This window comes from Maylandia zebra, linkage group LG16 (assembly GCF_041146795.1).
Source record: "Maylandia zebra isolate NMK-2024a linkage group LG16, Mzebra_GT3a, whole genome shotgun sequence".
In the NCBI taxonomy this organism is placed as follows: Eukaryota; Metazoa; Chordata; class Actinopteri; order Cichliformes; family Cichlidae; genus Maylandia; species Maylandia zebra.
Genome location: NC_135182.1, coordinates 30293286 through 30318259, shown reverse-complemented (window position 1 = coordinate 30318259; position 24974 = coordinate 30293286). Strand labels below are relative to the sequence as shown.

Here is a 24974-nt window from a genome sequence, read left to right as displayed (position 1 = left end):
TGCCAACACTGTTCAAACTGAAACATTATGATACTGCTGGCAATAAACCGTTGCATAAATTCTCATCACCACCTAAAATTACACATCACAATTAGTCAACAGTTACTCCTACACACAGAGTGTGATTGCTGTGCCAAACCCTTTAAATAATCTGCACAGTCATACTGAGTAAGTGAATTCAACGCAGTAAATCCCATGCAGTCTCGCATCAGCGGGGCAGATGGTCATGCTGATTCAAAGCCAGATGGTCACCCTGCTTTTTTAATAAGTGGATTATCATTAATGTTCAAGCTTTGATTCCTTATAATCTTTTTTTTTTTTTTTTTTTTTTTAAAGGCTCAACAGGAATGACTGAGAATTCAAACACAGACTGGGCACATGGAAAAGTCAAAATACATGCAGATCTGTTAGTGTTGTTATCACAGCACAGTAACTCTACCATCCATTGTTCAATATCTCCCCATTTGTTGTCCACGCGGTCATCTAATTTGGTGTTCAAGCCATAGTATTTCTAGGGAGAGGCAAGAAACGAGGGCAAGATAAAACAGGTAACTTGTTCCATCTTTTTCTAGGGTGCGATCTGAAGCACACATCGAGGATGATCAAATTAAATCCAAAAATGTGCGAAGTAGAAATGAGGAAGAGTAAACCTACCTTCTGCACCTGAAAGATCTAAGCAGCAACACCGAACAGCGACAGAGGAGAAAGAGCGAAAAAAACAAACAGGAAAGATTTAATTAAATCAACATAAAAAAGATAAGTGATGGAAAAAAACTGAAACACTGGAAAGCGAAAAGCAAAACAGCATGCAGGAAAAAGAGCACGAGGCTCAGGTATGTGAAGAACCCCGCTGCACAGCAGGAACTGACCCAAGAACACAAGTTCACCCGAGATTTAACTACCTGTGAGACGCACTTTCACAGCATTTTCCCATGCTCCTGTAACGTTGGTATCAGTGACGGAAAGCTGTGCCAGTGCCACAATGTCACTTTCACATAGTCTGTGTAACCACGACTACATAGCAGAGAAAACCACGTGACCTCGAGAGATCCTGGTACAGAGGGCTTCCAGAACCACAACCACAAGGTGGTTCTCCAAATAAAAAAAACAAACAAAAAAAACCCCATAAAAAATAAGCTCCTGGGTAACTCTACAAAACATCTCAAGCTGTCCTGTTAGGTTAAGTAGATTTGACACCTAGGACAATAAACGTTATGCTTGTGTAGACATAATGCATATGCAGTAAAATTAAAGATGCAGCCCTGAGCTGCATCTTGACTCATCTCAGAATAAAGAGAAGAAACAAAAGGGAAACAGTGAACCAGGTGAAAGGTCACCATTTCAGTTACACTCTGCTTGTTTAATATGCACAGATAAAACAAGGAGTATGTGTGTTTTATGTTGTCACCAAAATGCTGCAGCTGAAGCTCACTGCTTTTCCAAGCTACTTGATGTTTTTCCCCTCAGGAAGCTGAAGGTTGCCTTAGATGATGATGAAGATGATGCTTGTCTATTGAAAAAAAGTCTGCTGATGTAAAAAAAACAAACAAAACAAAAACAAAACAATCCCCCTGAAATTACCTTCCAGATTTTAAAAGATATTTGGTTGTTAATTCTTTCTTAGTGCAAAATTGTTTGTTTGCACATTTGCTTGGACATCATCAGCAGAGCTCTTGAGACCACACAGCACAGTGTGGAGACCCAGTCATTGTAATTTTGGGTGACGAAAAATGAAAATATATCAGCAGCTTGTACAAAATGTCCAAAAACAAACAAACAAACAAACAAACAAACAAACAAAAACCCCTAAAACCCTCTGGGGTCCAGGAACCTGTGCTCCTAACCCTTTGCTATAAGTGTTACCTTTTTTATTATTGTTATTATTTTATCAAAAGCAGATTAAAGAGATCAAATCAAACCAGCCAGGCTGAGACCCTCTTAGTGTTTCCTGTGGTCGATGTGCTGCGTCACTTGGGGGTGTTGCCATCTGAAATTTGGAATGTTTGAGGAAATTACGGAAAATTAAGGTTGTTTGACTATTCCGATAAATACAATTAACCTTGGCTTTATTTATTTTGGTAGTGGTTGTTATTCGAGATGTTCTGTGCTGGCAAACTTTTAAAGTAAAATAAAGATCTCTGCAGCCTCCAATTTCCTTCATTCTTTGAGTGTTTTGCTGATGTTAACGTGACGGGACAAAACGGAAAGACTGCAATCAGATTTCCTAAAATCTCCCACATACGTTCCTTCACCAGTGAGACCAACACATTGCCTGTTAAATTTAAAACAACCCTACACACTGCCTTTTTGAGTTTGTTTCAAAAACTCTGCTGACAGCAGGACACACTAAAAACACACCCCACCCTCAATGACGTACTTTCTACCCCAGTGCTTTAATCCAGATTTACTACCACTGTCTCCCTTGTATACTTGCCCAATAAATGGATTGGCCACTTTTGCAGTTCTGGTCATCACAAAGTGATTTGCAGATGACCGCTCTGCCCGCTGCATCGCTGTAGTAGCAGCAGCACTTTTAGGTGATCAATGGAGAACGGCCTCTTGCCCTCACCTAATCTATAATTAACCTGAAATGGAAAGCCACGTCCCCACAACGATAACCTCACAGATATGCTGTCGACTCAGGAAAGTCATACTAAACTTCAAGAAGGTGAAAGTGAGTTATAAAGGTCAGATTTATTTATAAATATCGCTATAATTCATATCGTTGCAGAGTCACAGCTCTAATGTTCTGCACACATCTTCCAGAAACTTCCTCTGTTAGAACCTCAGATGCTTCTGACCTTGTGAACTTTGATCTTGCTTCAAGATCAAAGCAATCACAATACTACAATCTAGTTAAAGAGAATTTGATTTTGAGTTGAACTCCAAAGAGCGTAATATTGCACAAAAATGACCAGTGTCCAGTCTAATCAGATTAGGAAGTGACTGGAGGGATCTCGTTTGCTTACTTATCTCTTATTACGTGTCTGGACAGCCTATTAGCAAGAGAGCCAGGCACCGTCATAATCCCATTCATCAACCGAGTTACACAATCAGCCTACATGCCAGCACCGGTCCCCTTTGACTCACCGAGCGCACCTTCTTAATTGGAGGGGTTTTTGGGCGCCTGGTGAGGGCAGCCCTCAGCCCCCCTCTGGTAAGCCGCCGCCCGGCCGTCCTGCTGCCCTCAGGAAACCAGGAAAGGTCGCATCCCTCAGCGGTCAACAGGTAACACCATGACCAGTCATGAAGGCAGGCTGATGGTATGACAGAACGCTGAGATTTGAGCTCAGAGCACTCGGAGCAACCAAGGTTTGAATTTCCCCTCGCGTTTAATGCTGCAAAGCTTCTGCTAATAATCCACTCCTAATTTCTGTCTTCAGCGTATGAGGAAACATCCATAAATCCAGAAGGTGGCCGAGAGCACAGCAACCCATCGCTGGCGTCCACGATACGGCAACAACAACAATAACAACAACGACTGCTCCACTGCAGGCTGGACCACAGAGCACAACCTGCTAAGCTACTTTAGAACTCGGCTAAAAGGTTTAAAGGACACACAAACACACACACTCAGCTTGCCAGTGACCACTAATCTGGCATATGTGACCGATGTGTGTGTGTGTGTGTGCGTACATGCAGAAGATTATTGTTCAGGCTTGACACCTGTGTTTTGATTGGTGAAATAACAATAAATTAATATTATAATTACTAATAATCTTAAAAATATCTTTTAAAAATAGGCATTCCATATTGACGAGCCATAAAAGGTTCAGCTTGATGTAAAATACTAATTTCTGTGAATAACATACATCGGACTGTCTCAGTATAATGCAGTGACCTGGTATTAATATGGATGCTGTCCCACCTAACCATTACTGAGGCCACCAGTCTGTGCCATTGAGTGTCTCCTACAGTGTAATAACACCCTCAGCCACACTGAAAACACAGCCCAGGAATGGTTCCGTGACCAAAAAGCCCACGGTGCTGATCGGTATCCAAGTGTCTGTGACATGGATGAAACTGAAGGATCTGCTGCTAACATTGTGGTTATGAGGTTCTGTGTTTATACCCTGAGGGGTCAAAGGTGTTTTGGTTGCACAAGGGGGGGCTTCACAGTAACCCAGGCCATAAGGCATGTATGGGTGCCTGCGCAACCAGTGAGCTAAACTGGCACTCATTTTGCTCTGTGTCTGTTTGCCTAAAAGGTTTATGGAATTTTTCTTTTAATGTGGTGGTTGCTGAAGCTGCGAAAGCACATGCATGTTGTCTACTAAAATCACAGTGAACTCTGGTCACACAAAGTTTAATGTTGACAGTCACTTGAAATTATGAAGGCACTTATTGTTTTGGAGCAAACACAGCACTCAGTGACTGCAGGAGTTGATGGCAGCAGCCTCCATCTGCAGTACGATGCACCCACAAAAACTGCTCGAGGGATGTAGCAAAGTAGCTAAGAAGCTTTCAACCTCCCCACATCTCAATCTGATGCAGCATCTGTGGCTCCAGCCTGAAACCCACAGAATCCAAAGGGGTGTCTGCTAACGTCACAGTGCGAGAAAGCCAGAACACCCCCAGAGATTCCATGTCCGTGTGCGCAAGCAGCACAGGAAATAAAGTTTATCGACTGAATTTCCAGAAATATGCTTCAACAGTACAGAAACTGTGACTGACGTCTGCCACAGCAGACAATTATTTCACTGTCATTTATTCTTCTGCTTTTTTAAAACAAACAAATAAAAAAATCCCTTCACACAGAAACTGAGCAACTTTTGAGTTGAGTTTCCACAGGTGCTAGGCAGTCTGTAGTCTGTTTATGTGTTCAGGATTACTACTGACTAATAATAGTGAGCTCGGAAAAGCGAGACTCCCCGTGGTTCAGATCAGAGGTGCTCAACCAAAGAAAGAAAAACTCATGTAACAGCACTGAGCTCACATCCAAACACCTTTCAGCGCTGCACCTGATTCAACACAACTCAGAACACAGCACGGACGCCAGCACCGACACTGGAGCTGCCGAGGGTCCAGTACAGAGATTTATGGGGTTCTTTGCTCTTTTTGCGAGACATGTACAAGTTTTCCACAACACATTGGTAAAAATGGACATGTTAAATAAAAAAAACAAAGATTTAATTTACTGCTTACTTCCCAGGAAGGTAGTGCATCACATTACGGGGCTACTAATATCTGGAATAAGTTATGTCAGTGTTACACTATGTACTGTATTTAGCTAACCAAAGAGACAAAGCCACAAAAATAGAAATGCAATAACAACCAACTCTGCAGGTTAGACTTTCTGACCTTTCAAAGGTGTACAGTTTATAACAGATAATGCAAATTACTGTTGTGATTGTTTTGGAAGAAGCCCTTTACATGTGACGGTTAATTAACAGGAAATGTGCTCCGTGGTGTCTGAAGAAAAAGCTCTAATTTTATGTTACTCAAAAACTTTCCATGTGTCAATACCTGTATCAGCGTGGGATGAGATTAACTTTAAAAGGTTTTGTTGAAAGAGTAATTAGTGAGAACTTTGGAGGACTTCCTCGTTTGCTATGGTTATTTAACCTCAGTATCAGCTGTTGGATATTTAGCCAACCTAGAAACCTTGTAACTAAGGAATTAGTTTGTTACGAGATGTTTGTGTATAGGTGGGGGCACTGTTTTAGTACATAAATAATAGATGTAATTCCCCTTTCCGAAAGCCTTAAAGCTGGATTCTTTAACATGTCCAGCAGGGGTTGACTCCTTAGAGCCCACCCTTATCTGGTTTCAAAAGGCCAAGATTGCTAACATGCTCAGCTAGAGGCTACAGAATGGGAGCCCAAAGATTAATGAGTGACTTCCTGCTTGTTACGTCCATCTTAATTATATGGTTCTATGGTTCGAATCAACTCATAAATTCAGTGTGTTGAACAACATCATCTATAGATGTTGGAGGTTTTTTTAATGAAGGAATTTTAAAAAAGTCAATCAAAAGTCAGTGTCTAAACTACATTTTTACATCAATCCAAATCAAATCCACAGGAATGTTCTTTCTATGAACGGCAAGGATTGCTTGGATCTCGACAGCAGTGCTCCTAAGTGCTGCAGTCACAGTTCCTCTGACCTTTGACCCACAGGATCAAAGAGTCAGCTTAAGAGCAGAAAGCAGAGCTGACCGGAAATGCTTTCGGTCCAAACAAAACCAAGTGTCTAGTAACAACAAGTCTGCTTAAATCCTTTTGTTTTTCAGAACAGTGTTAGCCATTTGGCAGACAGCAGAAATACTTGTTTAACTCCATCAGTGCTCCGCTGTTTAGATTCAGCATGAAATATTAAACTCTTACAGATGTAAAATCTTGCATATCTGTCCTAACATGAAGTTTTGTATTATGCCATATCGTGTGTCACATGTCATGGGGTATTTTGACTTGTATACCTCTTTCTGTTGTCGCTCCAGCTCCTTCATGCGGATCTCTCTGGCCTCTGCCCTGGCTGCCCTCTTTGCTGCCAGCCTGGCCTCGGCCTTGGGATGGAAAGGGGGGGGGGAATAAAAACACAGAGAGAGAAAATTTAAAAAGGAGAAGTTAGATAGCAGCAGACTTAGTCCAACTCACACACATCTATAAATTGTCAACACAAATGTGAACAGAGCTCCAGTTCCTTGACAGAGTTAGTTTGGGAACTTTGTGACACATTGTTGGGAAACAGAAATAAAAACAGTCACACAGTTGAAGATTAATATCACAGGGGGACACTACCAGCCCCTAAAAACCAGTCAATAAAGCAGTGAACAAACACAGGACATCAAGAATCATTTAAACTCTGAACAGATCTCATGGACTTTATTTAGAAGCAGACAATCTAGTGAGACTCCTAGGCCCCCGTACATTTGAAAGACTTGCCTCTGCTCCACTCAGCACTCAGGCGAGAGCAGGGTCTTTCCCTTAAAAGGATCTCTCTCTCAGAGTGTGTGCTGCAAGTGTGTGTGTTACAGTGTGCGTGTGTGTAAGCATTTCCTTCCTCTAACTTGTGGTAGACACTACACGGCTGCAGCCTCTAGGCGGGGTAACTGTAACAGCTCATACCGCTGCACTAATGCATTTCCCCAATGTCAGTCACCATGACTGAGTAACAGGAAAACACTAAATACAGAGTTGGTTTCAGAAGAAAGCACGATCACACACATGCACGCTATCAACAAAGTTCAGCTCAGGACTCACATACACGTGTCTGCATTCATTAAAAAGCTTCACCAGGGGATACAAACAAGCTTGGCCAAATCTGTGTTGTCATCAACAACACTGACGTTCTGCACCGCAGATAACAGAAGCACATTCATCTCAGTCTTAAAATGGGAGCAAACTGTCAAGCTAGATTCCTGCGCTACCGTTAGCAAACTTCAGCCTCTGTATGAGATGAAATGAGGATCTTATCAAAGGCACAGATCATTGTTTTGGCCCCCAGCATCCTTTACATGTTGTTCTCCAGATGCTTCCATCAGGGCAAAGGTTTGAGCTCCCTGAAGGCACCAATAATAGACAGAGTAATTTCTTCCATATGCTGCTTCTTTAAACCAATCGTGGCCCTTTCCCTCTGACAGCAGGAGCTTGTACTGTATTTCTGTAATCTGTTGGACTAGAGTATATAAAGCAAACGGCCCCTCAGGGATATTAAAGCTTTACGCAACATCTCTGCAGGTCTCTACTCATGTTCACGCTCAAACTGCATCACTTAGTCCATTGTTTTCACTTTTTAGTTTTAACAATTTCCTCTCCTTTGCACAAAGAAGAGAAGATGCTCTCTGAATATGTACATTAAAAGAAAGAACAGCATTTGGTCTGTATGTCAGCATGTTCGCTGCGTATCAGCAGTGCTTGCTGAGCAAACTTTATTCAGTCACTTTTATTCAGCTTGTGTTCATGCCGTCAGCAACACTTGCACGCTCGCTTTGTTACTATCCTGCTTTATTATCCAGGTTTTTATATTCCTATATCATTCTGAAATTGTCCAGGTTAAAGTTCATGTGTCTTTGATGCCTTGCCATGACACAGAGTCTCATTTGGGAAGTGATGAGTGGGCAAAACTTCCACTTATGTCACTTGACTATTTTATGATTCAGCGTTTAATTCTGTTTGTTGCATTATTTAAACAACTTTAAAGTGCACACTTGAGGGGGAAAAGAAAAATTCAGTGTGAGTGCTTTCTGCAGGAAACCTTGTACAACATTTAGACATTTATTAATCTCAAAACTAATAAAACACTAAACTGACTGCAGCATTTGCGAGGTGTGGTGATGTGGTGAAGCTCACCAAAAACAGACACACAGCAGTTCCTCCCAGGCTTCCTCCACAGTAAAGCTGTAGTTATATTACAGAAACTGAAACTGGCATCTGTTTGTTATACATGCTGGGTCATGGATGCCGCTGGTTCACCAATAAGCCGTTTTTGACAGCTGTCATTATACGAGCAAACATCTGGATTTAAAGCTGACTTGATCAGCAAAGCTGCAGGTGAAAATATGAACTACAACTAACTGAAGTGCTGTGAGCATTCATGACTTACTTAAAGCCTGCTTTTTTAGCGTGTAGATCCCCGTGATGCTATGGCCGCTTGATAGAAGTTATGAGCTAGGAAGTGTACAGAATGACTAACACAGCAACCATCTGCTTGAATCTGCTCTTAAGATGTCTTGGAGGTATGGAACCGGGCAACAGAGGATTGAAATATCTGAACAGCAGGCTGGTCGCTGCCTCAGTAGAGATGCGTTTTGCCCTGCAGTGAACTGTGTCTATTTGCCGAGCACCTCCTGCACATGAATGCGAGCCATGTCACCATAATGCATTCCAGGAACTTCCAACTCAAAAGAATTGTCCCGAGTAGGTCTTGCCAAATAACTAAACATTGTTAAATAATGATAAAAAAGCCCAAAACAAAACGCCTTAATTATAAAGAATTTTTTGAAAGGCTCCTAAAAATGATGATGCAGGAGTCTATATTGACTCTGTGCTGCACTCACTGCCTGCATAAGTGCCATTTCCTCCAAGTCAATGCTCACTGTCCTTGGGACTCTTTGCATTTCTACCAAAAGCTTTAAGACACAAATCCATCTACACTATGTATGCACACATAAACTCCCTCTTAGACATTTTCTCTTCCATGAAATTAGAGGTGGCAGAAGAGTAACATGGCATTAGTCTGTTTGACCTCGAGCAGCATAAATACAGCACTTAAAAACTTCCATTAGCATTGGTACACAGTTGCTCCATCAAACAGCAGGCTCTGGGGTGAAGTGCTTTTTATCCACTCTGTCAGTGAGGTTGTTCAATAGTTCAACCACCAACTTAATTCAGATCAAAGACAAGAGCAAAACAGACCTGCAACAGGCAGATTAGGGAGCATGAATCGCTGGAAATATTTTTATGGGTGGGCACATAGTGCTGTACACAATGCAACACAATTCAGTTCAATAAGTGTCAGAAAAATGTGAACAATTGCATACTGCATTAGACTTTCCCGTCAAGTCACAAAGGTTGCCTTGCAGTCAGCATCTATTGTGTAGACCAATTTGTTTTACTGGTGCCTTTAATTACAGGCCAGCTGGGAAAACTACATATAACAGGTCACATGTTTGTTTGCTGTATCACACTCATATTTGCACTGGCTAAATATTAAAAGATGGTGTGATGAAGGGATGAAATCAGTATCGGCACTGGTTGAAGTGTCTCTTTCATTTAATTTCAGTCTGCAAATTTCGTTTTTCTGACTCTACTCAAGTAGTTTTGCATGATTCACAGTTCTATTTGAAATGAGTCATTTTAGCTCCTCCCTCACGTTAAATACATTTTCTTCTGATTGGTTACATATCTTAAAATGTTGCACAGCAGGTGGGTGGGGCTTCTGTGCTCACAGTCAGACCTTTGTGCTCATATTTAGGGGTATCCCCTCCATGACATCATACAGAGACAAGAGAAGGAAAAATTTTTAAAACTGAGTCTGAGGGCTAAGCTTTCGGCTCATGGTCATTACTGGCATTCATCTTCATTACTGGAAACTCTGGTCATGCTTAATATGAACATCCACTATCCACTTTCATTCAATTCCAACTTGTAGTCTATTTCTTTGATTAATTTATATTAAAGGTTATCAATCCTATGTCTAAAACGGTTTATACTCCCGGGATTTGTGATATGTTTTAGGACAAATGAGTGTATTATGCTTGAGGTGTTCGCCTAGCTTGGGAAGCTCGGGAATTATTAATTTCATATGGAAAAACAAAAAATTCACTCATTTCAGGATGAGGTAAGAGACCTTCTTTCATCTTCTTGTTCAGTTTTAAAACTTTGAAAGTCAAATTTCAGACACAAACTGCTTAAAGGAACCCGCCCTTCAAAAACCTTCACAACACTAAGAGGTGTGAATTATTTCATCATGACCACATTACTGCCTTCCTTTTACTGTATGGCCATAGAGTGCAGTACTTAAGCACACAACAGCTTAACTCAAGACACACAAAAAAAGCAAAAGCTGAAGTTAAAATAAACAGTTAAACGGGGTACCAGCTTTCAGTTAAAGTAATCCAACATGATGCGAGCAGCTGTAACAGACTGGGTCATCTTTCCATGCGAGTGTATGCTGCATCAGCCTCCAGTCAAAAAGATGCACATAACTAGGCCAAAAGACACACTCATACCTCCTTTCTCTTTCCTCCTCTAAGGCTATTTATACCGACCTACATGGACTCTGGTTCTATCAAACTGTTCTAATTCAGCATGATGTCAATGGGCTGTCTGCCCTCCTGAGAGACAGTGAGCTAGTTCAGTGCAAAACTGGGATGCTCTATAGTGATTTGGAGATGCGACAGAAGAAAAAAAATACACAAGTTTAAGTGGGAATACTTCACAGTGGAAAAATCATAAATTACTATTTTGGTCAATTATGGCAATCTCAGACATTTAATGTAGCTATTCATCACCTTAACAAGCATTATGGATTTAACTTTGTTTTGTTATAAACCCTCAAACTTTAAATACATTTCAAATGGAAAATAAATAGAATAATTTGGGTTGAAAAAGAGATGACAGTTCACACACAGTATTTTCATCATCTTTCCTTAATTGATGAGCGCAATTTATTGTGTAAGACCAAATGAGAGATTTGGAGAGAAAATTAATGCAAAATAATAATAATTTTATTCCCATAATCATAGTTTCACAATCATTAGAAGCCACAATCGTAGCTGCAAAAACCCCCAAACCAAAACAATGATTCACCCCCTAGTTTAATGAAGGTTCATTATATAGCCTCCTTCTAGCTCTAAGTTGCAGAGTTTGTTTTTTTTATTCCATTTTAATCATAATAATATGTTACTTAAGTACCTAGAGAGGTCAAATTTATAGTTCTGGCTTCTGTCAACTTGATCCCTTGAGTCTCCTGACAGCCTCTCGGGGCACCAAGTCCTCAAGAGCCGAATGCCAACCTAGTCTGATTGTCTCCAGCAAGCTGGATTCCCACGCCCTGCATGCCCGTCTTCAGCAGCCAAAGTTGGGTGGTTATTCTAATGACCACGAGTGCTGACAGGCTCCACAAAGAGAGCACAGAAATAACTCTGATTTCTGTTTGACTGTGTTTAAAATGAGAAGGGATCATTAGGTGGATTCACACACAGTTCGCTCATTGTACGGTGAGGGTGATGACTAAGTGTACCAAAAAAAGTTTATTTCCTCTTTGCAGAACCTTATAAGCCTCAGATGTTGCCTAAAAGGGAGTAGCTGGAAGAAAGTTCAGCTTACTATGAAGCCATAGACATGAGTCAACTCAACGGACGTCACAAATGGACAAATCGAGCCGTTGTTTCCAAACCTGATGAGCTCAGCAGACGATTCCACATGTGCTCACAGAGGAAAATACAGACCATGAAGAACTACAGCACCAAAACAAAAAATACTTAACTTGCCATCAAGTTTCAATTCTTTCTAATGGTCATAAAGGGATGACTGCTATTAAAACTCCTTATAGAAGTCTGTGGGAAAATGGGCCTATAGCATCAATAAACAACGTCTTGATCTTGATGATTCTGCTTATATATTGTATTATGTTCTCTATTAGGTACAGAATAGAGGTTAACAGAAGGTTTACTTTACAGTGGGCTGGCCTTATGAGAAAGAAGTAACTACCTTATAGGTGTGTAGTGACCATGTGTAGAGTTCATTGGTTTGTCACTCAGTTTCACCCCTTATTTCTGATATCTGGTTTCAAAAAGCTAAGATGGCCAATCAACACGAGTCAACAAACCAATGGGACATTGCTATTTTTAAATATACAGCCAATGAAAGAAAAAGATGAATGTAGAGCTTTAAGCAAAAATTCCTTCACATGACCCGTAGACAGCGACTGATTTAAGAAACAACAACAAAAACAAATCAGACTGCAGAAAATGTCTATGTTGCTCATTAACTCATTCACTGCCATTGACGTCTATAGCCGTCAATTGCAGTGTATGAGTCAATGGGTTTAACTCATTCACTGCCAATGGCTGGCAGTGAATGAGTTAATGTTGGTACTTAAATAACATTAAATAACATTTATTATTTAATGCAACTCAATTATAGTTTTGTGAATTTGGTCCCATTTACTGTAAAAAATACAACAACAAAAAATCGTGTACTCTTTCAGGTAGGCCTAACCTGTAATTGACAGGTCACTACCATATGAGCCCACCGGGTTCATATTTCTAAGTCAGATCCACACACTCCCACTGGCCCCATTGGATTTAAAAAAAAACAAACAAACCTACATGTCAAAGGCTAAAGGTTACATCCATCCTCTACATACAGTCTGTATTCAAGACTGTGTTGAAAGCTCTTAGTTTGTCATATAATTTGCCTTTTAAGGTCATTATGAAATGACAACAGTCTGACCAATAAATGACAAACCCAAACAACTGAGGTCATAATAACTGGTTCCACTTGATTAAATTATATTATCAAACAAACCACATAAATGTAAATTTGAAAGGAAAATGCCGAGTGTCCAACCATCGCACTTCTTGATTAAAACTCACTCCACCCATACATGTTAACCCTCTCAGGCCCAAATTAAGTTTTGTGTTGCTAATGCACAACCAAGTCCTGCAATGGTACTTCTGAGTAAAAAAAAACTCATAAAACATGTATGTGGGGTAATCAGGTTGTTAGGTCTTAACTGTTGCAAATCTGCAACATCTGCCTGGAGAGGGTTAATGAACTGTGGTTAAGTACAGAACATCCAGGGGAAAAAGGAAAACTCCTGCCTGCTTCTGCTCACACAGCCTTGCAACTAAACCCCAGGCTGCACCACAAACATATGGAGCAGCTGTACAGCTCTCAGCATTGCAAACAAAGTGGTCAGCCACTGGGCAAGCTACTTCAGGCCAGGAATAAAAATAAATAGTATATGCTTCAGACATGTCTAAAAATAAAACGAGGGAGGCAGCTGGGTCTGAACACTGAGGACATGAGATAAAACCGGCAGAGCTACATTTCAGCACTTTGTGCATACTTTAAATGATATACAAACACTCTGTTTGCAAACTAGTCACTGACATATTGTAAATGATGCCTATTTAAGTTATTTTAATACATTTACAACTGGGTATAATCTATCTTCTTGTTTTTTTTTTCTCTGTGGGAGTATCAGGACACTTCTTACTGCCTGACCACGGCGCTTCAGGCAGCAACAGTTTATGTTGAAACTCCCAGTGCCACTAAAGCATGATGGGAAAACAACACCTCACAGGAAGTTGCAAAATGTAGCTCTGTGAGTGAATAACAGGAGACTTGTTGCAGAGAGTAATTTCTGTGACATGTTTATTTACAAATGCTGATATACTTCTTAATTAAATCACACTTTCAAACAAAGCTGTTTACTGCTTGCCTGTGGGCAGTGAAACCAACAAACGGAGGATGATTGGGTTTGCTTAAGAGACCACAAAAACAGTTGTTGCATCAGGGAGCTCAACACCAACAGGGCACATAAAGTTTATTTTCCGATACTTGCTCCTGTTCCCTATTCATCACACTGCAAACCAGTCAAAACAAACAACCACATGCTCCTCTGTCACTCAAAGGAACATGTGGTTGATCATCTCAGTTTAGGATTCTTTTCCATTCATGTGATTTAATGAACTCAGGACAACAGAGTCACTACTGCCCATCATCAAAAGCTGTTACAAGTGATGCTTTGGACAAATTAAAAAAGACACAGTGACACAGTGTACTATAATTTAACCAAATATGGTACTGTAGAGGCGTGGTGGCTACATGCATGCAGTTATTGACAAATATGAATCTGATGTAACTGCGATGCTGAAAGGTCAGCAGGCTAAAGGGCCAAGAGAAGTGAAAAAAAATGTTACTGGTCATCAACAGATTTCAAGCACTCAGCCACAACAGTAAAACCACCCGTGTAATACTGCAATTCAGCTCTGACACCTCAGAGTACTGACATATGATCACTGGGGCTATCCTGAAGTGTTTGGCACTAGTATGTTGGAAGTGGATCCTTTGGGTCCTGTGGCAGCTAAAACATGACCTGCTGGGTTTTTCATAGATCTGTAGAAATCTGCATTGTCTTACCACACACCTCAGGCAGGCAATACCTTTACAGGAAACACAGCTTTGATCTAATGCTGAGTTTAAAGGAAGGAATAAATGTAATGAAGGAAGTGTGGTTGTTTTTCTTAAGAGGCTAAGAGTGTTTTTGTTGTGGGTATTTGTGTATCATAAAATATGAGCTGCATTTTACATGATGTTTGTTGCATGTCTGTTACCATACAGACATTTTGATCTCAAAGGGACTTCTCGGAAAAAATACAAGGTAACAAATAAAAAACAAAAAAAATAATTCCAATGCAAAAGTGCCAAAAGCTGTAGTTTCTCTAATGGTCACTTGTGGTTCTGACCTCTGTGAATAGTTTCCTTATTTATAACAACTCCACCAGAGGTGGAAGCTGAGCAGGTTCGATATTATTAAAACTGTAAATTTGGCGACATGGATGCTTTGATTAGCAGGTGTGTCATCAGGTGGCTGTAGCTGCTAGGCCTCATCTCTGCTAATTTGAAAGATTGAATATATTTCTCAGCCATGTTTTTGGTGTTTAACAAAACAACCTGACCAAAAATGTGGCACTCATACAGTTTATGGATACAGCTTGTTAGCCAAGCATGCTAGCATTAGCAGTTAACTTAGATCTCCAAACTCTGGTCCAAATGTGGCCTTAATACTTCTGGCTCCCATAAATCCACATGGTGGTGGCAAAAACACTAAAGTTGAGGTTTAAATTTCCCTACGTCCATCTTTTATATACAATATCTGGATGGAGCCTATGTGGTTTATGCACTTCCATTCACATTACCACATCTTGATCACATGCTTGACTGGATTAGGACTCGGAAGGTTGAAAACCAGCTGAACACCTTGGGTGCTTTATCATGTTTCTCCAGCGACAGTTAGCTCGCTGATAATGGTGATGTCCGTCTGAGTCATTAGCAAATAATCAGTAACTTAATGCTGCTGCATTATGCTGGCATAGCTGTACTGAGGGTTTTGGTCACAGAGCTGCTTTTCAGGATCTTCAGGAATTTGCAGATGTATCTTGCAGCGTTTTACATTGGGCCTACTCTTTTGGTCTAAGTGCAATCCCCCGTCCCCCACCCACCCAAAAATCTACCTGATCTAATAACTTGCTATATCTGCACTCAATTACCCCACCCAAACCTCTCTCCAATTCCCACCTCGCTCCCTGAACTTCGGAGGAAACTCAGCCTTGTGGAATAAACAGGAAGGAGTTTGTGATAACAATCTACATTGGGCCGTGCACATGGTGATGTCATCAAGAGGAAACTAATACACACAGGCAAGCCACTTCCTTTTATGGAGACATGAGTCAGGCAGGGCAAACTGAACTGAAGCCAGCACTTTGTATATTCACATATCAGGAACTCCATCCACGTAATTGTTTATAGAAAAAAAATGTTTGAGTACTTCATGGTATAATGGGTGTTCACTGCTGGAAACACCTTAACTGAAGGGGTTTTAAAAGTGAAAAAACCTCAAGCGCCCAACTGAAATTGGGTGTTTATTCTGAACAGAGGCAGAATTACAAAACCGCACTATTTATTCAGCGTGCCTTTTGACTGGTGGCCTTCACTGTATGAATGTGTGCCCCCAGCATTAAAGATTAACTCGGCTGTTTCTGCCTGAGGGACTGTGTGGCTTTCTGGCCTGGTCCCTAGATGACTGTGTGGTGGGCTTCATCTTCTTCATCATCATCAGGGCTCAGACTAATCCACTCTAAATACTCAATTCCTTAAACGCTTCACTGAGCTTCTGAGATCCACGCAGGGCCAACCTGGCAAGTTAATCCCCAGTTTAGATTGTCTCTTTAAACTCCTGCAGACAAGAGTCTCAACATAAAGCCGGACAAGCTGCTGTGGAGTAAGTGATGCAGAATCATGGATCTGGTACTGGTAACTGAGGTTAAACATCAGAGATATTCAGGGTTTTTGGTTTTTTTTGAGATTATTGGAGCCATTCTTCATAGTTTATACCAAATCATCAACCATTATGGCACAAAAACAGTTTTTCTTGGTATGCAAAGAATGTCACCTTTCTGCTTTTATCAACATTGAACAAGTTGTGCCATATCGGTTAAAGGCCAGGCTGGCTGATATTATCACTATTCCATAACACATTCTGGCGCATACATCATCTAGCACTCCTATTAAAAAGAAAACATTTGAAAATATCTTTCATGTCAATTCCCTTTAAGTACAAACCTGACTTATGATACAAAATGCAGGACGCCCACCCCTGATTTGTTGGTCTTTAAATTTTTGGTCCATCTCTTTCCAAACAGCGCAAGTGGACTCCTGAGATTTGAGCTTAATTCACAACAGGATATCATGAACATGTTCCAAGCGAGTACGCAATCATGGTCCTTTCAGACTTGGCTAGGACGGTTTCACATGCTTGTTCTCTGAAGTGATTTACAGTAACTTTGTCAGCTTTTCACAGAGGCAGGACTGTTCTCTAATTTAACCCTGAGAGATTCTAAGATAATACAGTGATAATCAATTACGCCATCACCTGGTATTCCTGCAGTGGTTTTACATATTGTCTACTGTTTAGCCTAATACGAGGCTCGAACCGCACAATATTTTTGTCAGTTACTCAGTACAGTGTGGCTAAGAGAAAAGACTACAATCAGTTATGCTTATGTTTCATGAGGTATCTGATGACATCGAGAAGGAGGCTTTAGCAAGAAATTTCTAGGAAAATAATCTAAATAGACATCTAATCTAATAGTATGATACTTCAAATCACAGTACCACCTTCTGTACCAGTAACATCTTTCCACTTTTACTCTCTTTTTTCCTGCTGTACCCAGACACAGCCTCAGGAAACTTGTATACATAAGGGCATGATGCACACCTCCTTAAAGTAGTCTACTTCTATATTGGGAGGACTGCTGCTCCAGACCAGCAGCATTCCAACGCAGTCAACTTAAAGGAAACAGTGATCTAACCACAAAGTTCCCAAGTCAGTAACAACGTACTCCTGTTTCCTGTTTACACACACACACACACACACACACACACACACACACACACACACACACACACACACACACACACACACACACACACACACACACACACACACACACACACACACACACACACACACACACACACACACACACACCTTTTTTCCTTGTGTCTGTGAGAAGCAGAGAGAAACAGATCTGAAGAGGCAACATGTCAAAGCAGTTTTTGTCCTGGAAGCTTAAACAATATTAGATGTGATGTAATTAACATCATCATGTAGAACAAACTGCAGTGACATAATATCTTGGACATCCTGAGTAAGAAATAAATTTCATGGTAATAAATCCAACAGATGTTAGTTTGGTGTGGACTAAAGTGCTAAACTGACCAACACACAGAGTAATGACTGGAAAAACTACAAATCAACCAGTAACTCTGCACTAGTTTTTATAGCTGTACTTACTACAGGCGACAAGTTTTCACTTGCACTCAAAGCAATGACAATTCAATTTGCTCCTTCAGCTTTTCTTCTACTGCCAAGCTAAAACATTTTTAGCCGCATTAATGGAAACGATCCAAGAACAGCAAGATCATTTCTGTGCTTATGGGCGTGTGTGTGTTCCCTACCAACAGGGACCATTATATCCTTTATTTAGTCTCTATGAGAACAAAAATCTCCTTTTCAATTTAATTCAATTCTACCTAAATAAACACAAATCCATCTGCTGTACAAAAACAAGTCAATGTTTTAATGGGAGGGCCATCTGATTATATTGACAAAATATTCTTAAATGTATTCAGATTTTTTTTCCATCTGTTCAACACACCAATGTGATTTACTATCAGACAGTCTCCTCGCTCTTATTTTGAAATTATCAATCATTGCAAAACAGCTATCTTTATCCTTTTCTGTCTCCTGTTTCTTTAGGAGATGGCTGCTCAGGTAATTGTAACGGTAGTCCTCAATGTCATTCAAGATGCTTCAGACAAACTCCAATTCGAATGCCTTGGTCTAAAGGTTAGTGAAGTTTCCCCTTCTTCTGCTCTGGAGTGACTCTCTGAACTGGATGGTTGCTTTAACCAGAATCTGAAGCAGGTGGAGAGCTGGCACCGCTTCACTGAGCTCATCAAGGCTGCAGAGCAGAAGTTGGACTACCAGAGTCATCCACAGAGTGAGGAACTTAATTACATTATATATAGTCAACAAGTGACATTATGTATTAACTACTTCAACAAAACAAGGCAGTTGCTGCAAAACAGCTTTCAACAACTTTTAGTACAAAGTCCAAAGCAATCACAAGGATCAAAAGTAGCATTTCTCAATTTTTAAACTCAGTTGCACCAACTGTAACGACCTCTTATGGTTTCAGGTCCTTCTGTAGATTATTCTTCGAAATGGGACCAGCGTATAGCAGCTGGCATTAAATTAAGAGTTGGAAGGTTAGTAAGGACACCTTCAATCTTCACCTTCAAATTTCATCCAACTCTGATGCTAAAAAAAAGCTGTAAAAGCAGCTGAAATGTTTTTTTCTGCCTTTTTATCGTCAACAATTTTGGTCCTGAACTAAAAATGCTTATATTCAGGTCACAGTTTGCACAGAACCATGTTTACATTCTCTGTGTTTGTAGAATCATTCAATGAGCCGTCTTAATTTCTCACCCAGATCTTGCACTGAGATGTACTCAGACTTCCAGCTGTTAAAACTGAGCTCAGTGGGCCAGGTCTGACAGCTGGCTGTTCTGAAACAAGCAAAGTATCTGAAATAGAGTTGACCTCATTACATTATCAGATTATAATGCGAATAATGATTCTGAAGGTCAGCTCTATGGACCTCAATTATTCATGTGTGTGTTAATCCACGTCGTCCAGATCAGATTGAGGAATGAAAACTAATAACCTCAAAATAGTGAGTGAGTGTGTGTGAGAGAGAGAGCAGTAAATAACCTTGGCTGTACTCTGCTACTTGTCATGAAGATATCAGCCTCTGTTTTGACTCTCCAGCACCTGACTGGAATTTAGGAATACAAGCTGCTTAAACTTACAGTCAATATTTATCAAAGGTGCTCTCTACTAAAATTTAACAGAATTCACAGGCCAACTAAGTTCACACAAACAGACTCAGGTACGTATTTAGGCTCAGGCACACAGAGCTGGGTGTAATCTTTGGTGTAGTTCATACTGCAGAAAAGTCTTTACCACAGTCTGTTTCTGGCCAAATTCCAGTGCTCCTATCATAACTGTGAAAATCGATAGTAGACCAACCTGAGGGGAATAGCTGGTACACTGGGGGTAAAGGTACATAACACACGTCACTACAACTTCAACAAAGTCAACCCAGACTGTCCAATTATGGCAAAAAACCATAATAACAAGTATTATGATCAATAATTATAATAACCATTATTTAAAACAATTATTCATTAACTCCGTGATCTGAACTTTAAAGTTAATTAGTATAAACTGCCGATTAAAGATCATTTAAAACCTTCTGAAATTAACTATAGCTGTTAGCACAAAGTGAAGGCAAAAGTGCTACAACTTTATTTCCACATCTTTTTCCTGCCTTGAAAAGACGTAAACTGAAGCTAAACATGGGCCAGTCTGTACTTTCATATAACACCTTTGTTAACCAAAATAATGGTACAAAGAGTAAGTGTAACCTGTATGTAACAGTGATGAAGAGAACACTATTATTCACAGCAGGAGCCTGGCAAAAAGTAAAACCTCCTTGTTTTAGTCTATATACTGTTTTTAGCTGGATAGTGTAGTGGTAAGACCACACACCTTTGGAGCCGAAGTCGCAAGTTTGATTCCCTTCCAGTATCCAGTAAGGGTCCTGGCTAGGCCCCCCATGCCAAACACCAAGCCCTGGAATGGCGCAGCTACTTCTGCAGCCTGTCACAGCTCAGACACGACGCATTTCACTGCATGTTGTACTCTGTATGATTGTATATGTGACCAATGAGGCTTGTTTCTTTTTGAATTACAGTCAAAGACAGCTTGTTAACAATTTTATGCAGTCAAATTTGTGCTGATGACCTCTGGTTCAAAAACCTAGAAGAAGAACAAAATGTAAGCAGATGATGGACTGACAGTTGTAGATAAACAAGCTGAAATCACTTCCACTAACATGCAGTATTACAGGATTTGAATAATCCTTTTTACTAAATTGTCCTCCGAGCTTTATAATCAACTCATCAGTCTCTAACGACCAAATTAAAAAGCTGCTGCAGGTTAAACCAGCTTATAACAAAAGACCACAAGCCTACACCTAAGCGTGAGGAGAAAACACCCAGTGTTTTCTTTCCCACTGGAGCCACCCATGTGACATTAATTTAATCAGTTTACTCGTGACTCTCATTTTGAAGCTCTTCCTCAGATTCTCAGCTGGGGAAGCATCTCATTGTCAGTGTCTTTGACATTGATCACCTGCCTCTGTAAAGACGTTGTTTGGAGATCCACTACAAGCTTGAGCACTCTGAGAAACTACAGAGCATATTTAACAGTATGTATATATAACAGATATAACAGTAACTGTGGACATATTTTTGGCCAATCAAAAGTTCTCTAAAGTCTGAACACTTTTGAAAAGCTCAGTTTTCATTGATCCAAAACGCCCTTTAAGTGTATATTTATTAAAATACTTGTGTACATAGCATTAGTTGAGAAGCAGCTGATTACATCGGTCAGGTACATATTTGTCAAGAAATACTAATAAACTAAAAGCAGAGGAGAAATTTATAACTGAGAATTTTTCCCATCCCCACTGATACAAATAAAATCTAAAGCTTCGGGAAACACGACACATCAACAGCTTGCTAATATCTGCTGAGGTCGATGGGAATGTTACTTTAAAACCAAAGTATTGCCCAAATTAAAATCTTGGCCTGATGACACCATCCTAACCAAACTTCACTCCCACAGCAGAGACAAATTTCAGCTTCATCGTGGAAAAGTTCAACTCAGTGGGATTGCTCTTCGGCCTCTGTGGGTAATAACTGCTGAGCAAATAAGCATTTCAAACCAGTGTAACATGAGTAAGCTAAATCAAAGTTGACAGAGGTTGCTGTTAGAGCAGCCAGATGACAGACTTCAGTTTATCTGCTTGACTGACTGATACCCTCGACTCTTTATCACAGCAGAAAACTTTGATTGGTCACACTACAGCAAGTGCAAGTGAAGTGTTACGATTAACATGAGCAATCACCCCGTTTAATTCAAGCATCCTCCTGTGACTGTGAGCCAGCACCTGTAACTAAAGCATCTACATGGAAATCATTTTCAGGATTTCTTTAGTTCATAGATTATTTTACTGTAATCAAAAGAATATAATCACAATATTTAAGATTCAATATCACTTTCATTAAGGCAATTAATTTAATCTATCTTATTACGATTTAAAGAGAGATCGCCCAGTTCAGCGTGCCATCCTCTATCCTTGCGCTACAGTACAAATTAATGTTTACAGCATGATTCAAACTGTTTGACAGACACAGGAATCAGATTCCCTTAAAGCACAGTATAACTAATGCCCTGATATCCATTCCTCACATTCCTTCCTGCTGTCTACTCTCCTCCCATTTCTTCCATAAGTAGTCAAGTTTGCAGTACTGACAGTTTCCTCTCACTCTCTAATACTGTAAATGTACAGGATAATATTTCTGATAAGCCGCAGCTAGCTGGCTGCACTATCTTGTGCAGAGTCTTTCTTCCTTTCAGGCTTGTGTGACGGCCAGCTGGCGAGCAACAACCACCCTCACCCCCCCACTCCCCACCCCCACCCAGACTCGCTCTAAAACTGGGGTGCAGCAACAGCTGATCTTCCAGGAGCATCTATTTTTAAAGCTTCTTTGCAGAGTGGGCCAACTCATCAGCACTGACATACCATTCTGTCAGAGGACAGCCAGTGAGGGACTCGACCCAGCTGCTGCTTAAAGACACAGAAAACAACCCGCCGCCGTTCCTCCCAACCCCGACAAACACATGCGATTCATCCATCACGGACAATCTCCTCCTCGGAGATACCGTATCTGCTGCTGATGCTTCATGAGCTCCGTCAAGCTCCTCTAACGTCAACCGGGTAACACTGCTGCAGCAAGAAGAAACCACTACCAGCTACAGGAATGTGCAACCTCAGCCTCCCCACAGCAGCGTAAACAGTCAAATAAGCAGTAAAGAGAAGATAACATTCAAACACTCCAACTGCCCAACCATGGCCATTCACGGTTTTGAAGAAGAATAGACGAGAGAGTGTGACTGTTAGAAATGATATGCAAATTCACTGAAACATCCGGGTTGTGTTAGCAAAAACCCAACTTCCTCCTAACTGAAGACAAGTGGCTCTGAATCATGCTCAGACAACAGAGAGTTGAGGTTTTCTATGCTCACCGGGAGCCGCACAGAATATGAAAAGTTATTTTCAGCAGGGAAAGTAATAAACCGAATGTCTGATCCTCAGTTTTTTCATAAATAAAGAGAATTACATCCTCAAAGGGGCCACAGTGTTGCTTAGTAACAATAAATGTCTGGTTTTACCGTTTCTTGTAGTTCATCTTGAAGCTAAATTTTTATATCGATACTTAGCTTAAGGTTTACACCTCAGAGGAGCAAAGTGTTCGCTTCAAACAGGTTGGCTTAAGTCCTGAAGACCCACTGGGCATTACTTCTCCTATAAAACATTAGATTTATCCTTCACTCGCAGTCTCATAATAACAAAAAGGATTAGGAACTTTGAAGCAGCGTAAACCTGTCATAACATGACTTCGGCACCTGCTAAGAAACAACAACGTGCGACTGCCAACTACAGTTCTGTAGTACTGAAAGAGACCTCAACAATTCCTGCAGGTCAGCACATGAAATAATTTCTCATGTAAGTAGAGCAAGCCATTATAATCAGCTGTGGATTACAATTATGGTTATGTTGATAGAATTTATAATAATTTGAGCCTGACTGACATACCGGGAGGCTAGACAATATTGACAGATGTATTGTACAGTGTGGTGGAAGCATTTTACCATAAAGATTTGGTAGAGCTGTCCTCCTTAACCAGAACTGCAGTCTTTTTTTGTCCATCTGAAATTATTTTATACTATATATGTACTATCAGAAAGATGACGTAATGCTTTTGTGTTCATTAGGGCTGCCACAAACGATTATTTTGATAGTCGACTAGTCACCGATTATTTTTGCGATTAGTCGACTAATCAGATCATGCATCCATTGGACGTAAAACGGACAGCTTATTGCACCAGCATGCATCTGCTCTTAATAACTATCATTAGCTTACAGTTTAACCTGAGTAGCGAAAGCCGGCGGTGGGTTTGAAAACGATTTGCCGGGAGTCCGGTGTTCTCACACGCTCTAGTGAGCCTTGAACCCCGGCTAGCTATCGAGCTAGTGGGTAACAGACATCCCGAAAACATCGCAGCGCTTTTGAAAATATGTGGCGTCTTGATAAACTGAGCAGACATTTGAAGTGTACACAGCTACATTCTCGCCTGAAAATATTTTAAACGTTTATTTTGTGACCCAGAAAGAATAATAAGTGTAATATTAAAACTAACCAGCTGCCGCCATTGGCAGCTGGGCCACACTATGAATTCTGGGATAGGTTGGGCCACGAAGTATACACCCGACCCATCCTTCAAATCTGGGGAAATGAAGCGCACATTTGTCGGAGTCTTCGAATTTGGACAGTTTTCCTCGTGTCGCTGTAACGTAATCGGCCTACAAATGCGGCCACAGGAGGATGCAGTTCCTGAATTTGGACACAGCTATGATACCGGACACAGCTTCTTCTTCTTCGGGGTTTAACGGCAGCTGGCATCCTTGTACATGCAGTGCTGCCATCTTTTGCTTCAGTCCGTTATTACACTCTTAAATCCTACTACTTATTCCTGCGTCTTTTGGGATCTTACAAAGCTTCAAACGACACGTCGACTATTAAATCAGTCGTCAACGATTTTGATAGTCGACGTAATCGTGACTAGCCGACTAATCGTGGCAGCCCTAGTGTTCATGTTTATAAAAAACTGATCATTAGCCAAGTATGGCAGGAACATAAATTCTGTAAAAACGTTGCACTAACACCAGTTGGAATAATGTTGGAATAATGAATCAGATGCTATTCTGACTCACTGCACCACCATGTGGTTATTACGCAACCTCCTAGCCCTTTTCAACTTCAGCTGATATCTCTGCAACACAATATATCATAGCTGTCGCCATTCTGTTTCACTTTAGAATATATTAAACTATTTATGCAGATGTTTTTTTTCACAAAAATACCTGAACTTACTGTGTCTGAATTACAATGTGGGAAAATATTGCTCAGGGGGCCAGAACCAGCTGTCAGTCATCTCAGCCTGACCCCTTATGTCCTGAAAGGGAAGCTAAACCCCCAGCC

The 24974-nt window shown here is 40.6% G+C and overlaps 1 protein-coding gene across 13 annotated transcripts in view; it reads right to left on the bottom strand.

The window, feature by feature from the left end:
- Positions 1 to 24974, bottom strand: part of lrrfip1a (leucine rich repeat (in FLII) interacting protein 1a) — a 48964-nt gene that overhangs the window by 22658 nt on the left and 1332 nt on the right. For 9 of the 13 annotated variants that reach the window (XM_012921295.3, XM_076875240.1, XM_076875246.1 and 6 more), the window contains exons 3-5: positions 6419 to 6505; positions 655 to 672; positions 440 to 511 (exon numbers count right to left, since the gene is read on the bottom strand). In XM_012921295.3, coding sequence (XP_012776749.2) covers positions 440 to 511; positions 655 to 672; positions 6419 to 6505 — 177 coding nt within the window. The remainder of the gene's footprint in view (positions 1 to 439; positions 512 to 654; positions 673 to 6418; positions 6506 to 24974) is intronic. The other 4 variants (XM_076875245.1, XM_076875249.1, XM_076875250.1 and 1 more) reach the window with 1 other exon arrangement.